General features: G+C 39.1%; 1 protein-coding gene across 4 annotated transcripts in view; it reads right to left on the reverse strand.

Annotated features, from left to right (window-relative positions):
• Positions 1 to 1,341: 1,341 nt before the first annotated feature.
• AKAP7 (A-kinase anchoring protein 7) overlaps positions 1,342 to 16,348 on the reverse strand; it is a 142,387-nt gene continuing 127,380 nt past the window's right edge. For 2 of the 4 annotated variants that reach the window (XM_027086410.1, XM_027086392.1), the window contains one exon: positions 1,920 to 2,917. In XM_027086410.1, coding sequence (XP_026942211.1) covers positions 2,721 to 2,917 — 197 coding nt within the window. In that variant the 3' untranslated portion in view covers positions 1,920 to 2,720. Of the gene's footprint in view, positions 2,918 to 16,348 lie in introns of all 4 variants that reach the window. The other 2 variants (XR_003428567.1, XM_027086407.1) reach the window with 2 other exon arrangements.

The raw sequence follows: 16,348 nt of genomic DNA on the forward strand, positions 1-16,348 counted from the left end.
TCAGACTGCAGAAAGGATACTTTTTTAAGCCTTTCAAATTGTTGGGAAGGGTTGGAGTAGCTCCTTGAGGATAAAGAGGTTTATAGGTGTATGTTAAGAAGTGCTATTTTTCCTGAAATACTATTAACTTAGGTTCTGGGAGGAGCCCTGGGTTGCAGTTCAGGTCCTGTGCCCTAGCAGCAGAATGGCCTTGGAAACGGCACTTGATCTCCTTATGACTGTTTCCTCACTTAAAAGACAAGGCAAGCCCCCAAATATCTTTGCTTCCCACTTCGAGGGTTGACTTAAGGAAGCCGGCTACAAACAGTAAAGCCCTCCGCCCCCAGGAGGGACTCCTGGTAAGCAGCTCCCAGGTCTTTGTATCTCAATGGACCCTCTCTCTTCATCTCTGCTACTGATATCACTTCAGTGACCCACTGTTAGCAGTTGATGAGATGCTACTGAGATTTTCTTTGCCTTCAATGTTCTGTTGTTAATTCTCTGTGAAGCTGACTGATTTGAAGAGCTTTAAAAGTCTCAGGTTAAAGGTGCTCTCCCAGCTGTGCTATCTTAGCATGAAGGACAAAAACGTAAAAGTTAAGAAACACTAAGCTATCAGAGTGCCTGTTTCTGACTTCACTATGTTCACAAAGATCCAACAGCTTCTAAGAGTGAGGAAAAAAAAAAATGAAGAAAGGCAACAAGGGAAAACAATACATTTATTAACGGGCATGAAAATGCATAAACTCACTTATAAATAAATGTAGTATAATTTACCCAGTGAAAAAATAGCTAAAATCCATGAGTAAACTGGATTTTATCTTTAAAATGATTACATAATTGATCTCTAATAATTCCCCCTCCATCATAATCTCTTAGTAGCAGCAATTTTACACTGACTACAGAAAAAGCTGTTACTAGTGATTATCGTATGGGAGGGAAACTTTTCAAGAATTTTCTTTAAAAATGAACCAGTGCAAACAAATTCAGATTATGAGGGATACAGTAAGACCGGGGGCTTATCTTCAGAAAAGTAGAAAATAAAAATCCCAAACATTCATTAAGAAATGAAAAAGCAGGGCTTCCCTGGTGGCGCAGTGGTTGAGAGTCCGCCTGCTGATGCAGGGGACATGGGTTCGTGCCCCGGTCTGGGAAGATCCCACATGCCACGGAGCAGCTAGGCTCGTGAGCCATGGCCGCTGAGCCTGCGCGTCCGGAGCCTGTGCTCCGCAACGGGAGAGGCCACAACAGTGAGAGGCCCGCGTACCGCAAAAAAACAAAAAAAAACAAAAAAAGCAAATTACATTTTGATCACTGAAAAGTAATACATACGGACATTATAAAACATTCTTAACCAGTGACTGCAATAATTACATTTATAAATGTTCATTCAAGTACTAGTGATCAATAAACATTCAAAGTCTCATTAAAAGTAACAATAGGCATAGATACATGTGAACAATGCTTCTTTTGATTTAACAACAAAAATCATGTCAACAGGAGACAACTTACCCTTAAAATACTGTTTTTTCTTTTTGTCTGTAAATGATTTTCCACAGTCTGTATATTTTATTTGTGAGGACCCAACGAACATCTCACAATGGCTAATTAAGAAGTCCTTTCTATAAAATGAACCTCGGTATTATAGAGATAAACATTCTAAAACACAAGTCTAGCTTAAAAATAACAGTGCAGAATCAGTTTTCTTTGGTAAGAAACTGTTAACTCCTTACCAATGTTGGTTTGCTATTGTGCAGACTCTATCAGAACACTTCTGTGGTATTTACCAAAGAGCTATTTAATGAGCTGAAAAGATTTCATAAACTCTGGTACCATGATAGCAACGTAGAGCTTACGTCAAAATTGCGCTGAAATCAACATCATTTCCTTCATTACTGTTGTTAATGAATCTTCCTTCAAAAAGCTCCCTCCTAATTTTGGCCTGAGTCTCAGGCTTTAATAAAAGTTCCTTTATCTGTTTCACTTTGGACTGCAGACCCATCCTCTCTCGACGCAAAGCTTCATTAATTAAGTCCCGGATTCCAATAGGTTTCTGGCCTATGGAAAAAAAATTATATGATACATTTTACATACAAATGCCAATGAAAACCATTACACATGGTACACTGACTTATCAAAAGAGAGTTAAAAAGAAACCTTTAAAATGCTGCCCACATTTTATAGAAAAGGTTGCATTTCACCAAAAATATATCATTTACGTGAAACAAACTTACTGTAAATAAAGATCACTGCATAGCGACAGCACACATAGGACAAACATGGAACATTATGGACTAGCTACATGGATAATAATTTCAACAGTGATCATTTTAATCATAGCACTTGCTAGCTCTGTGTGTGTTCTGGCCTCAGATAAAGTAGTCAGATGCCCTGCTAAGCAATATAAATGGTGGTATTCCGTTTACGGCAAGGCCCCTTCCATGGCCTTTGAGTCCACGAGGCATCACGCAAAATACTCTCTCCCAGAGCCTCGGCTGAGGGCACGTAAAACCTGGGCCATTCTTCCTTCATGAATTAATTTCCTCTGATAGTCCCAGCACTCCATTTCTCTTCTGCTGTGTTTCAGGAATGCAAACACATCGATCATGAAAGTATTAGGCAATCTCCACAGATTGGACAAGAGACACTTAAATAGCACAATGCAAATTAGTCCATTGACCCGGCAGAGGGGAGCAGGGATGCTTCTCACGGAGCAGCGGGGGCCTGCCTGCCTTCGGGTCTCATTTCCTGTGGTTGTCACTGTCAGTGCCATTCCTATCAGCCTCTTCAGTTTTCACAGAGCTCCCATCCCCTGGCTTGTTTTTGTTCTGTGTTTCTTCCAGATACTGCTGGACAGCCTTGAGCACCGCATTCTCCACCAGCCTCTTACTGAGCCTTACCAGTTCAGCATCATCGGGCTCACCTCCATTCTTATCACCTACATTCCACAATAGAGAAGACAGGTCACTGAGATCATATTGCCACAGAAACTCAGCATGCAGGGGCCGGCTAGTTCAGTTAGTTACAAAGAGCAAGTGTCCTTCAGTCTGGTAAACTGGATCTATAAATCCAAGAATACTGGTTTGGCTTTTCACTTGGTATTTGCAGAAGCAGGAGACTGCCTGTTCCTGAAGACTTCAGATTGAAAAGCAGTTCATTAGCCCCAATCTTAAAATATTCTACCTAGCAATGCTGGAAGTTCCCCATTTCTACATGAGATTTTTGTTTTTCTCTCATCCAAAAGTGATTACTACTACTAAAGTCCACACACCCACCCCCTGGAGCCTCAGACATGTGAAATCACCAACAAGATGTATCTGCTTCTACTTCACCACTACCAAACGTCAGGTAATTGAGATTTCCTAATCAACTAGCCACATGGATCAGCAATTTTATAACCCTTGGCCTGGATCGTTGTTAAAGTCTCAGCCCTCTCATGAAGACAAAAGCAATTACTACTGCTAGGAAATGGTTAAAATAAGCTTCTAAAACTAATATTCCTTTTAATTTCAGAGCTATCACTGCAATTTAAGAAATAGGAAACTCTTCGAGGAAGAGTTAGGATTATGACAGTAAATTCCTAGATGTTAGTATTTTATGGCCATTTTGCTTCCCTGCTAGTGATGATCAAGGTTAAATTATCCTTTCATTTTTCTGTAAAAGGGGTGGTTGCCATCTGTTCATATGCTGCACATTTCCCACTCATTCTCTTTCTTGTCTCCCTTAACTGAGGAAAAAAAACTAAGGGGCTCATCTCTCATGCCCAGTCAGTCCTTCATCTCCTTCCACTGAGCTACGGATCCAGGAAGGCAGATGACTGGAAGCAAAGACATCTGGGCACCTAAATATATTAAGTAAATGCTAACAAATCTCAAGGGAGGATAGCATTACAGTAATAGTAGGGGATTTTAATACTCTACTTTCAACAATGGATAGATCATCCAGACAGAAGATCAATAAGAAAACATTGGATTTGAACTATACTTGAGGCCAAATGGACCTAAGAGACATATAAAGAACATTCCATCCAACAGCACCAGAATACACATTCTTCTCAAGCACGTATGGAACATTTTCCAGGATAGATTATATATTAGGTCACAAAACAAGTCTTAGCAAATTTTTAAAAATTGAAATCATACCAAGTATCTTTTTCTGACCACAATGGTATGAAACCAGACATCAATAACAAGAGGAAAACCGGAAAATTCACAAACATATAGAAATTAAACAAACACTCATGAACAACCAATGAGTCAAAGATGAAATCAAAAGGGAAATTAAAAACATATATCTTGAAACAAACAAAAATGGGAACACAACATACCAAAGCTTATGATCCAGCAAAAGTAGTGCTAAAAGGGAAGTTTATAGCAATAAATGCCTGCACTAAGAGAAAAGGATGAGCTCAAGTAAACAACCCGGACTTGGGACTTCCCTGGTGGCCCAGTGGTAAAGAATCTGCCTTTCAATGCAGGGGACGTGGGTTAGATCCCTGGTCAGGGAACTAAGATCCCACATGCCACGGGGCAACTAGCCCACGCGCCACACTGCTGAGCTTGCGTGCCTCAACTAGAGAGCCTGTGTGCTGCACACTACAGCGCCCAAGCATTCTGGAACACACACGCCACAACTACAGAGCCCACGCACCCTGGAGCCTGTGTGCCACAACTAGAGAAGAGAAAACCTGCACACCACAACTAAAGAGAAGGCCACGGGCCACAGCGAAGAGCCCACGTGCCACAACGAAAGATCCTGCATGCCTCAACGAAGATCCCGCGTGCCACAACTAAGACCCAACACAGCCAAAAATAAATAATAAATAACTCTTAAAAAAAAACCTAATTTGACATCTCAAGAAACTAAAATATAAGAACTAAGCCCAAAGTTAGCAGACGGAAGGACATAAAAATCAGAGCAGAAATAAATGAAATAGAAAAACAGTAGAAAAGATCAATGAAAATAAGGGTTGTGTTTTTGAAAAGATAAAACAAAAACAACAGACGTTTAGCTAGACTTCCAAGATAAAGAGAGAACTCAAACAAAATTATAAAGAAAGAGGAGACATTACAACTGATACCACAGAAATAAATATCATAAGAGACTACTGTGAACAATTACAGGTCATTAATCAGACAACCCAGAAGAAATGGATAAATTCCTAGAAACGTACAACCTTCACGTATGAATCATGAAGAAACAGACAATCTGAACAGACCAATGACAAATTTAAGATTAAATCAGTAATCAAAAACCTCCAACAAATAAAAGCTCAGGACAGTATGGCTTTATGGGTGAATCTGACCAACTGCTGATGTGCAATAAATCTTACTGTGCTGAGACTGCACACAACATCTCCTCCAAGAACCGCAAAGCCACTGTGGAGAGAGCAGTCCAGCTGGCCATCAGAGTCACCAAGCCCAACGCCAGGCTGCGCAGCAAAGAAAATGAATACACAGCTCGTGTGCACGTTTTGTGTTAATAAAACCGTAAAATGGCAAAAAATAATAATAAATAAAGAAGAATTAATGCCAATTCTTCTCAAGCTCTGCCAAAAAAAAAAAGAAAAACACCAAAACAACAACAAAAACAAAAACATGGTAACACTCCCACACTCATTTTATGAGGTCAGAATTACCCTGATATCAAAGCCAGGTAAGGATACTATAAGAAAAAAAAAACAAAAAAACAAAAAAAACCCAGGCCAATACCCTCATAAATTTAGATGCAAAAACCTCAACAGAATACTAGCAAACCAAATTCAACAGCACATTAAAAGGATCATACACCACAATCAAGGGATATTTATCCCTGGGATATAAAAATGGTTCAACATATGCAAATAAATCAATGTGATACACCATATTAACAAAATAAAGGATAAAAATCATATGATCATTTCAATATATGTAGAAAAGACATTTGACACAATTCAGCATCCCTTCGTAATAAAAACTCTCAACAAATTGGGTACGGAAGGAACATATCTCAACATAATAAAGGCCGTATATGACACACCCACAGCTAACACACTCAAAGGTGAAAGGCTGAAAGCTTTCCCTCTAAAATCAGAAACAAGGCAAGGGTGCCCACCCTCACCACTCTTATTCCACATAGTAATGGAAGCCCTGGCAAGAGCAATCAGGCAAGAATAAGAAAAAAAAGGCACCCAAATCAGAAAGGAAGAAGTACAATTGTCTCTGTTTGCTGATAACATGATCTTGTGTACAGAAAATCCTAAAGACTCCACCCAAAAAAACTGTTAAGACCTAATAAATGAATTCAGTAAAGTTTCAAGATACAAAATCAACATACAAAACTCAGTTGCATTTCTATACAGTAACAATGAACCATCTGAAAAAGAAATTTTAAAAATAATTCCATTTAAAATAGTATCAGAAACAATAAAATACTTAGGAATAAATTTAACCAAGGAAGTGAAATATCTATATACTGAAAACTATAAGATTCTGATGAAAGAAACTGAAGACACAAATAAATGGAAAAACACCCCATGTTCATGGACTGGAAGAGTTAGTATCATTAAAATGTCCATACTATTGAAAGCCATCTGTAGATTCAATGCAATCCCTATCAAAATTACAATGGCATTTATTCACAGAAATAGACAAAAAACCCTAAAATTCATGTGGAACCACAAAAGACCCCCAAAAGCCAAAGCAATGATGAGAAAGAACAAAGCTGGAAGCATCACACTTCCTGATTTCAAAACAATATGGTACTGGTATAAAAAAAGACATATAACAGGCCATGGAGCAGAATCACGAGCACAGAAATAAACTCACACGTGTATGGTCAACTAATATTTGGCAGTGGAGCCAAGAATACATAATGGGGAAAGGACAGTCTTTTCAATAAGTAGTGCTGGGAAAACTGCATATCCACATTCAAAAGGATGAAATTTGACCCTTATCTTACACCACTCACAAACGTTACCTTGAAATGAATTAAGGACTTAAAGCCTGAAACTATAACATTCCTAGAAGAAAACACAGGAGAGGAGAAAAGTTCCTTGACTTTGGTCTTGGCAATGCCTTTTTTGGATATGACACCAAAACAACAAGCAAAAGAAGTAAAAATCAACAAGTGGGGGCTTCCCTGGTGGCGCAGTGGTTGAGAGTCCGCCTGCCAATGCAGGGGACACGGGTTCGTGCCCCAGTCTGGGAAGATCCCACATGCCGTGGAGTGGCTGGACCCGTGAGCCACGGCCGCTGAGCCTGCGCGTCCGGAGCCTGTGCTCCGCAATGGGAGAGGCCACAACAGTGAGAGGTCCGCGTACCGCAAAAAAAAAAAAAAAAAAAAAAATCAACAAGTGGGACTACATCAAACTAAAAAGCTTCTGCACAGCAAAAGAAGCAATCGACGAAATGAAAAGGCAACCTACAGAATAGGAAAAAATATTTGCAAATCACATATCCGATAAAGGGTTCATATTCAAAATATATAAGGAACTCATACAACTCAATAGCAAAAACACAAAAAATCCTATTTAAAAATGGGCAGAGAACTTGAATAAACATTTTCCAAAGAAGACATGCAAATGGCCAACAAGTACATGGAAAGGTGTTCAAATCACTCATCATCAGGGAATGCAAATCAAAACCACAATGCAAATCAAAACCACACATTCACACGTTAGAATGGCTATTATGGAAAAAAAACAAGAAATAACAAATGCTGGTGAGGATGTAGAGAAAAGGGAACCCTTGTGCACTATTGGTAGGAATGTAAATTGGTGCAGTCACTATGGAAAACAGTATGACGATTCCTCAAAAAAATTAAAAATACAATTACCATGCGATCCAGCAATCCCACTTCCGGGCATATATCTGAAGAAGATGAAATCACTATCTCAAAGAGATATCTGTGCTCCCATGTTCACTACAACATATTTCACAATAGCCAAGACATGGAAACAACCTAAGTGTCCATCAATGGTTGAATGGATAAAGAAAATGTGGTGTATATATATACAATGAAATATTATTCAGCCATTAAAAAGAAAGAAATCCTGCCATTTGTGACATGGATAAACCTTGAGGGCATTATGCTAAGTGAAATAAGTCAGAAAAAGACAGGTACTGTATGATATCACTTACATATGGAATCTAAAAACACTGAACTTACAGAAAAAGGAGAATGGAGGTTGCTAGGAACTGAGGGGGATAGGCTTGGAAAATATGTTGGTCAAAGGGAACACACTTTCAGATATAAGGTGAATAAGTTCTGGGGCTCTAATGTACAGCATGGTGACTAGTTAACAATACTGGATCCTATACTTGAAAGTTGCTATGAGAGTGAAGCTTTAAAGTTCTCAGCATAGCAACAAAATTATAATTATGTGAAGTGAAGGGTATGTTAACTAATCTTAATGTAGCAAACAGTTCACAATATATAAATGTATCAAATCATCACCACTGTACACCTTAAATTTATATAATGTTATATGTCAATTATATCTCAATAAAGCTGAAAAAAAAGAAGTAATTAGAACGCTCACACATTAAACCTCAGCTCAGTTTTGGAATATCACCCATGATCTCCAGAAGCCAAAAGCCCAATGCCACACTTACGACCTCAGGTCTGGGAAAGGCAGACACAAAGGGTGTGAACTGGAAGATGGACATTATTTTCTAACGTCCCATGTAACAGGGATTGGAATACAAAAGCATATACGCCAAGGGTGAGAACTGGCTCCTAACCCTCCTTCTGAGTCCCACCACTTCTCCTTAACACATGTCCGAGGCCAATTATGCTTATAACCATCATTCCTAGCAACATCCAAGCAGAAGAGGGATGGTTTAAAGGCCCATCTGGACACGCTACAGTGGGAGGCCTTAGCAACTGCTCTCCCCTCAAAAGTGACAGTATGGTACTCCAGACCCATGATCAAAAGTCCTGGATAGTAAGCTTCAACTCACTGATCTCTATACAGAATTTACTAAACTAAATATGTTAAGATATTGTTAAAAGAAAGATAAAGAAATTCATTACTAATACCACACTTGGGAGCAAGTTAAAACTATTTTTATTAGTAAGAATGAATGCGTATATTGCCTAGTATTTAAAGAATTCTATTAATCTTACAACACAGTGTTTATACTGTATAGATGTACCTCCAGATGTGTTACCTGGAACTATTTTTTAGTGGCTCTTCAAATTTACGAGGGAAAATCAAACTTCACATGAAGAAATACGTCTCAAGTACCCTTCGATACACTGGAAACGACTCTCTACATCTGCCACCCTATTTGTGCTCTGCATCTAGGCCAGAGATTGCATTCTTGCAACTCTTCCTGACCCCAGTCAGCTTTAAGATAACATCACTCGTCACATTACTGATACATCACCAGTAAGATAATAGGGTTGGATTTGAGTCTAAACATCACTCAGTCTCCAAGAAGCATCTCAGGTCAGAAAGTGTGTGCTTCAGTGATTTCTCTCAGTACACAATAAAGTGTCCCATTACTTCAAACATTAAGAAATTTAAAACACAAAAATCCTCCCACAAAAAGTTAACTTTCCCTTCTGACTTTCATATGTTTATGCTTTTACTATTAACCAAGACAACCAAGCTCAAAACAAGATTATTACCATCTTTAACTCTATCCAGCCTATGGGTCAAATATTAACTAGCTACAATAACAAACCAATTAACCAATCAACAAAAAATAAATTTATAAATGAATCTTCCAGATCTGTCCTGTATTCTTGCCCCACCTATGATTTCCACAAAGGCATCCTCAGACTATCAACGTTGGCCCAGGGAAAAGCCTATTAGAAGGCTCGTCACAGAGGCCTGCTAGAACGCAGCAATTCAAGAAATGTATATCTTCGTTCCAGTGAGATTTTTTTGTGTTCCCACTTTCAGTAGACTTAATTCAGCTTACTTGAAAGAGGCATTTTCAGATTAAAGTATTTTTCTTTTGACCACTACTTGAATAAAGGCATCTGTCTCCCACAGTGACCTCTAAGATAAACGACTGCATTCATTTTACCTGAAGCCTAGTTAACAATGGCAGTTCAATGTGTCACCGCAAGGTACATGATTTATCATTCGATATTCCAACAAAAGTACACACAAAAAATATTCCCAGTGGGCGGAATATAAAACGAAATGATACAAATGAACTCACTTACAAAACAGAAATAGACACTTAGAGAAGGAACTTGGGGTTACCAGGGAGGAAGGGTTGGGGGAAGGGATAGTTAGGGAGTTTGGGATTGACAAGTACACACTGCTATATTTAAGATGCATAACCAGCAAGGACCTACTGTACAGCACAGGGAACTCTGCTCAATGTTATGTGGCAGCCTAGATGGGAGGGGAGTTTGAGGGAGAATGGATACATGTATATGTATGGCTGAGTTGCTTTGCTGTGTGCTTGAAACTATCACAACATTGATAATCGGCTATACCCCAGTACAAAATAAAAAGTTAAAAAAAATAAAATAAAATGTCTGCATTTTTTATGTTAAAAAATATTCCCAGTGTATGCAGCACCCTCTCGACAAAAATATTCTTTCTTGGTCTACCAAGGTTACTTACTATCATACCTATTTGAAATGACAGATTAATCTTTCTCTTTGACACTGTTTTTTTAGAAATCCCCCCCCCAGAAAATTTTTAATCAATTTCTTAGGAGAATACTAAAAATATAAAAGAAAGGGAATGAGAAATGCTATCAAGTCCACCAAACATAGTAGTGTCCCTAAAAGAACAGACTTAAGAAACTTTTCAACAAATTTGAAGGAAGCAATTCCACTCTCTGTAAGAGTTGTAACATAATTAATCCACGGTATGTACCCAAGATTCAGCTTTTATTTATATTACCTGAGATCGCTGATACCAAGCCAGCACATAGATAAAATTTATATCTGTGATTATAAAAAAGAAAATAAGTGACCTTCTTTGTGGTAGCAAGAATATGTGCTACCTACTGTGATAATTTAAGGTCAATATTAATGTGGGTCAGCTGTTTTTATGTGTGAGCTGACCCAATAATTGCTTAACTGATATCACATGAAGGGCTCCAGAAACCATTACCACCCTCCACCCAATGCCAATATCTAGGTGCCTATTTGTCCTGACAAGAATAAATCATATTAATAGTTTTTAAAAGAGAACCAAAAAAATCTTCATAACAATGCCATGTAAGCTCTGAGAGAAAGAGTGCAAACACATTAAAAGTTCTCATTTGTCCCAATCAAAATCCCAGCAAATTATTTTGTGAATATCAACAAACTGATTCTGAAGCTTACAGGGAAAGGCAAAAATAAACATTATAACCAACACAATATTGCAGGAGAACAACAAAGGCAGAGGACTCACACTACCCAACTTCAAGACTAACTATAAAGCTACAGTAATCAAGACAGTGTGGTATTGGCAAAAGAACAGACAAAAACATCAGTGAAAGAGAACAGAGAGCCCAGAAATAGACCCAGACAAGTGTAATCAATGTGATCTTTGAAAAATGAGCAGAAGCAATACAAAGGAGCAAAGACAATCTCTTCAACAAATGGTGCTGGAACAACTGGACATCCACATGCAAAAAAATAAATCTAGACACAGACCTGAAACTCTTCACAAAAATTAACTCACAATGGATCACAGATCTAAATGTAAAAAGCAAAATTATAAAACCTCTAGAAGAAAACACAAGAGAAAAGCTAGATGACCTTGGGGGTGGCAGTGACTTTTTAGATACAACACCAAAGGCATGATCCATGAAAGAAATAATTGATAATTTGAACTTCACTAAAATTAAAACCTTCTCCTCTGTGAAAGACAATGCCAAGAGAATAAGAAGACAAGCCAGAGTCTCAGAGAAAACATTTGCAAAAGACACATCTGATAAAGGACTGTTATCCAAAATGTACAAAGAACTCTAAAAGCTCAACAGCAAGAAGACAGGCAATCTGGTTAAAAATGGGCCAAACAGGTACATGAACACATGCTCAACATCACTAATCACCAGGGAACTACAAATCAACACCACAATAAGATATCACCTCACACCTGACAGAATGGCTATTATCAAAAAACCCAAGAGATAACAAGTGTTGGAAAGGAAGTGGATAAAAGGGAATCCTTGGGGCTTCCCTGGTGGAGCAGTGGTTGAGAGTCCACCTGCCGATGCAGGGGACACGGGTTCGTGCCCCGGTCTGGGAGGATCCCGCGTGCCGTGGAGCGGCTGGGCCCGTGAGCCATGGCCACTGGGCCTGCGCGTCCGGGGCCTGTGCTCCATGGTGGGAGAGGCCACAATGGTGAGAGGCCCGCGGACCGCAAAAAAAAAAAAAAAAAAAAAAAAAGGGAATCCTTGTTGTTGGGAATGTGCATAGGTGCAGCCACTATGGAAAACAGTATGGAGCTTCTGCAAAAAATTAAAAACTGAACTACTGATCTAACAATTCCACTTCTGGGTATTTATCCAAAAGAAAAAAACCCACTAACTCAAAGAGATTATATGCTCCCCCATATTCAAAGCAGCATTATTTACAATAGCCAAGATAAGGAAACAACCCAAGTGTCCATCAATGGATGAATGAAGAAAGAAACTGTGGTACATACATACAGTGGAATATTATTCAGCAGTAAAAAAAAGAATGAAATCTTGCCACTTGTGACAACACGGATGGACCTAGAGGGCATTATGCTAAGTAAAATAAGTCAGACAGATAAAGACAAATACTGTACAATATTACTTATATGTGGAATTTTAAAAAAACAAAACCCATAGATACAGAAAACAGATAAGCAGTTGCCAGAGGCGGGGGGCTGGGCATAGGTGAATTGGGTTAAGGGAGTCAAAAGGCATAAGCTTCCAGCTATAAATAAGTCATGGGCATGTAATGTACTGCCTGGCAATTATAGTTAACAACACTATACTGCACATTTGAAAGTTGCTGAGACAGTAAATCATAAAAGTTCTCATCATGAGAAAAACGATCCTGTAACCATGTGTGGTGATGTACATTAACTAGACTTATTGTGGCGATCATTTTGCAATATATACAAATATCAAATCATTATGCTGCCTAACTGAAACTAATATAACGTTATATGTCAATTATACCTCAATTTATAGAAATGGTCTGAGGACCTTCATGAACACCTCATCAAAGACATACAGATGGCAAATAAGCATATGAAGAAAGGCTCCATATCATATGCCATCAGGAAAATGTAAATTAAAACAATGTATCATTATACAACTATCAGAATGGCAAAAACGGGAGCACTGACAACACCAAATGTTGGTGAGAATGTGGAGCAACAGGAACTCCCATTCACTGCTGATGGGAAGACGAAACAGTATGGCCACTTTGGAAGACAGTTTGGCAGTCTTACAAAGCTAAACATATTCTTACCATATGATCCAGCAATCATGTTCCTTGGTATTTACCCCAAAGAGCTGAAAACTTATGTCCACACAGAAACCTGCAGAGGGATGTTATAGCACTCTTATTCATAATTGCCAAAACTTGGAAACAACCCAGACGTCCTTCATTAGGTGAAGAGATAAACTGTGGTACATCCAGATTATGGAATATTATTCAGGGCTAAAATAAAATGAGTTATCAAGCCATGAAAAGACACGAAAGTGCCTTAGATGCATATTACTAAATGAAAGAAGACAATCTGAAATGGCTACCTACTGTATGATTCTAACTATGTCACATTCTAGAAAAGGCAAAACTATGGAGACAGTAAAAACATCCGTGGTTGTCAGGGGTTGGGAGAGGGGAGAAAGGGATGAATAGGTAGAGCACAGAGTGCTTTTAGGGCACTGAAAATACTCTGTATGATACCACAGGGATGGGTATGTGTCATTACACATTTGTCCAAACCCACAGAATGTACAGCACCAAGAGTGAACTGTAATGTAAACTACGGACTTTGGGTGATTACAGTGTGTCCACATAGGTTCATCAATTGTTAACAAATGTACTGCTCTGGTGAGGGAGGCTGATAATGGGGATGTTATGCATGTGTAAGGGTAGAGGGTACATGGGAGATCTCTGTACCTTCCTCTCAATTTTGCTGTGTGAACCTGAAACGGATCTAAAAATAATAAAGTCTTAATTAGAAAAAAAATATTCTCACTTGCTGACATCCCAAGTATCAAAAAACTTGAGTTGGTATCTGAACCAAGGCTTCTTAAGCACCTTCCCATCACCTGCACCATCTTGCCCTTCTCATTCCTGCAGCATAATGTATCCTCCTTAGAAGCAAAATTCTTTTTAGCTGAGCTTACCTTTTCTTTCACCTACATAGACTGAAAGAAACACTAAATATAGATCTATAGGCTATTCAGAAAGTTGAGATGGCACGCTCAGCTTCCTTGCACACCACCTGCAACTCACTGGAGATGAGGGACAGGTCAAGAATTGCCCCCAAGTACACATTTAAACTGACACCGTCCTCGGACACTTGTCTGCCAACACTGCGGAAAACAGAGTTGCTGTGAAGAAAGCTCCCCTCTTCTTGTCAAATACCAGAACTCTCCCCCACCCCCAACACAAACACACCAGAAAATGTTAGAATTAAAACAACAAAACCATACTTTAAATATTTTCTAGAATATAAAGTCCAAAGAGGAAAGAATCCCGCCTTTGTAAGTTTTATTCTTGACTTACTAGCACAGCATAGAGTTTTTTTAAATCATGATGCTTTATGCACAAAAGGACAACCCCCAGGGGTTCTGGAGAGCACTATACTCCAACACTCCACCCTCACTATTTTTAAATCGGAGGGGTAGGAGTTGATTGCAATTAGACTGAATATCAATAGTAGCCTTGAGGGAAACCAAAGAGGAGATAAGGTCCAAAAGGCAGTGACCTGCAACCTCAGTGGGCAGAGGCATGATGCGGGCGGCCCCAGGCAAAGCTGTCATGATGACTAAGGGTTCTGAGCCCCTTGAGTCTTTTGCTAACACAGCTGGTACCTCCGGAGACTTCCCTTTCCTCCACTGTTCCCCGAGTCACCGCCTGAAGCCAGACCCCTCACACATCCCTGCAGGAACCTCCAAATCACATGGCTGAGGATGATTTCTATGACTTGTACGCTCAAGATTGCCCTTCATATGGTCATATCAGAGGTGGGACACGACATATGGCCTGGATGTTTGTAGGCCAAAAACAGTCTACCAGAGAACTCTTTCCAGACATACACAATAGCCTTTTAGAGAGACTTCTCCATTTCGGTCTGTAACATCAGTTTTCTGAGTCCACACTATGATCCACATTGTTCTTTACACAATTTCTGCTGTCATGCTGTCATTTCTCATTAGAAATCTTGATGATGTGATAGAACTATCAGTGGTGATGTGGCAGAACTCCTAATATGTGTGCAAGGAGGGGAAAATATGATATACATATGACTTTGAAATACAATTCTGCCATTTTCTATCTGCACAGGCTTGTTCACAATCTCTCCAAATTTAAATTTCCCATCAATGGGCCAGGAACTTGATGATCAAATTGCTGAAAACCAATAACAAAAGAAAATCATAAAAGCAGCCAAAGGAAAAAGGATGCATTAGAGGAACAAAGACAAGAATGACAGCAGACTTATGCATGAGAAACAATGCAAGCCAAAATACACTAGTACAACATCTTTACTAAAAGAAAAAGAAAAGGCAACTTAGAATTCTTCATCTGGACACATTACATTTTAAAAGTGAGGATGACTGAGGGCTTCCCTGGTGGTTCAGTGGTTGAGAGTCCACCTGCCGACGCAGGGGACGCGGGTTCGTGCCCCGGTCCGGGAGGATCCCACATGCCGCGGAGCGGCTGGGCCTGTGAGCCGTGGCCGCTAAGCCTGCGCGTCCGGAGCCTGTGCTCCGCAACAGGAGAGGCCGCAACAGTGACAGGCCCGCGTACCGCAAAAAAAAAAAAAAAGTGAGGATGACAGAAATATTTTTTTCAGACATACAAATGCTGAATTAATCCATCATCAGCCAAAGAGCACCAGAAGATATGTTAAAGGAAAAAGTTAAGGCAGCAGGAAAATGAGACTAGATGGAAATTTGGATCTATTCAAAGATGAGAAGAGAACTAAAAACTGTACACATATAGATGAAAATAAAAGACTTTCCCTCATTCTTAATCTCCTTAAAAGACAAATAACTGTTTTAAATGGGGTTTATAAAATTCGTAGAAATAAAGTATATGGTAGCAACAGCACAAAGACTAAGGGAAAATGGAAATAATTGTCATAAGCTTCTTATGTTAAATGTGAAGTGACATAATATTATTTGAAGGCACACAATTGTAAGTTAAGGATGTATATTTTGAAAAACTAGAGCAAGCACTAAAGTAAAAATAAAAAAGAGGCATAACT

The sequence above is a fragment of the Aethalodelphis obliquidens genome, unplaced genomic scaffold (genome assembly GCF_003676395.1).
Source record: "Aethalodelphis obliquidens isolate GAN/ISIS:26980383/991018 unplaced genomic scaffold, ASM367639v1 scaffold3, whole genome shotgun sequence".
NCBI classification, from domain to species: Eukaryota; Metazoa; Chordata; class Mammalia; order Artiodactyla; family Delphinidae; genus Aethalodelphis; species Aethalodelphis obliquidens.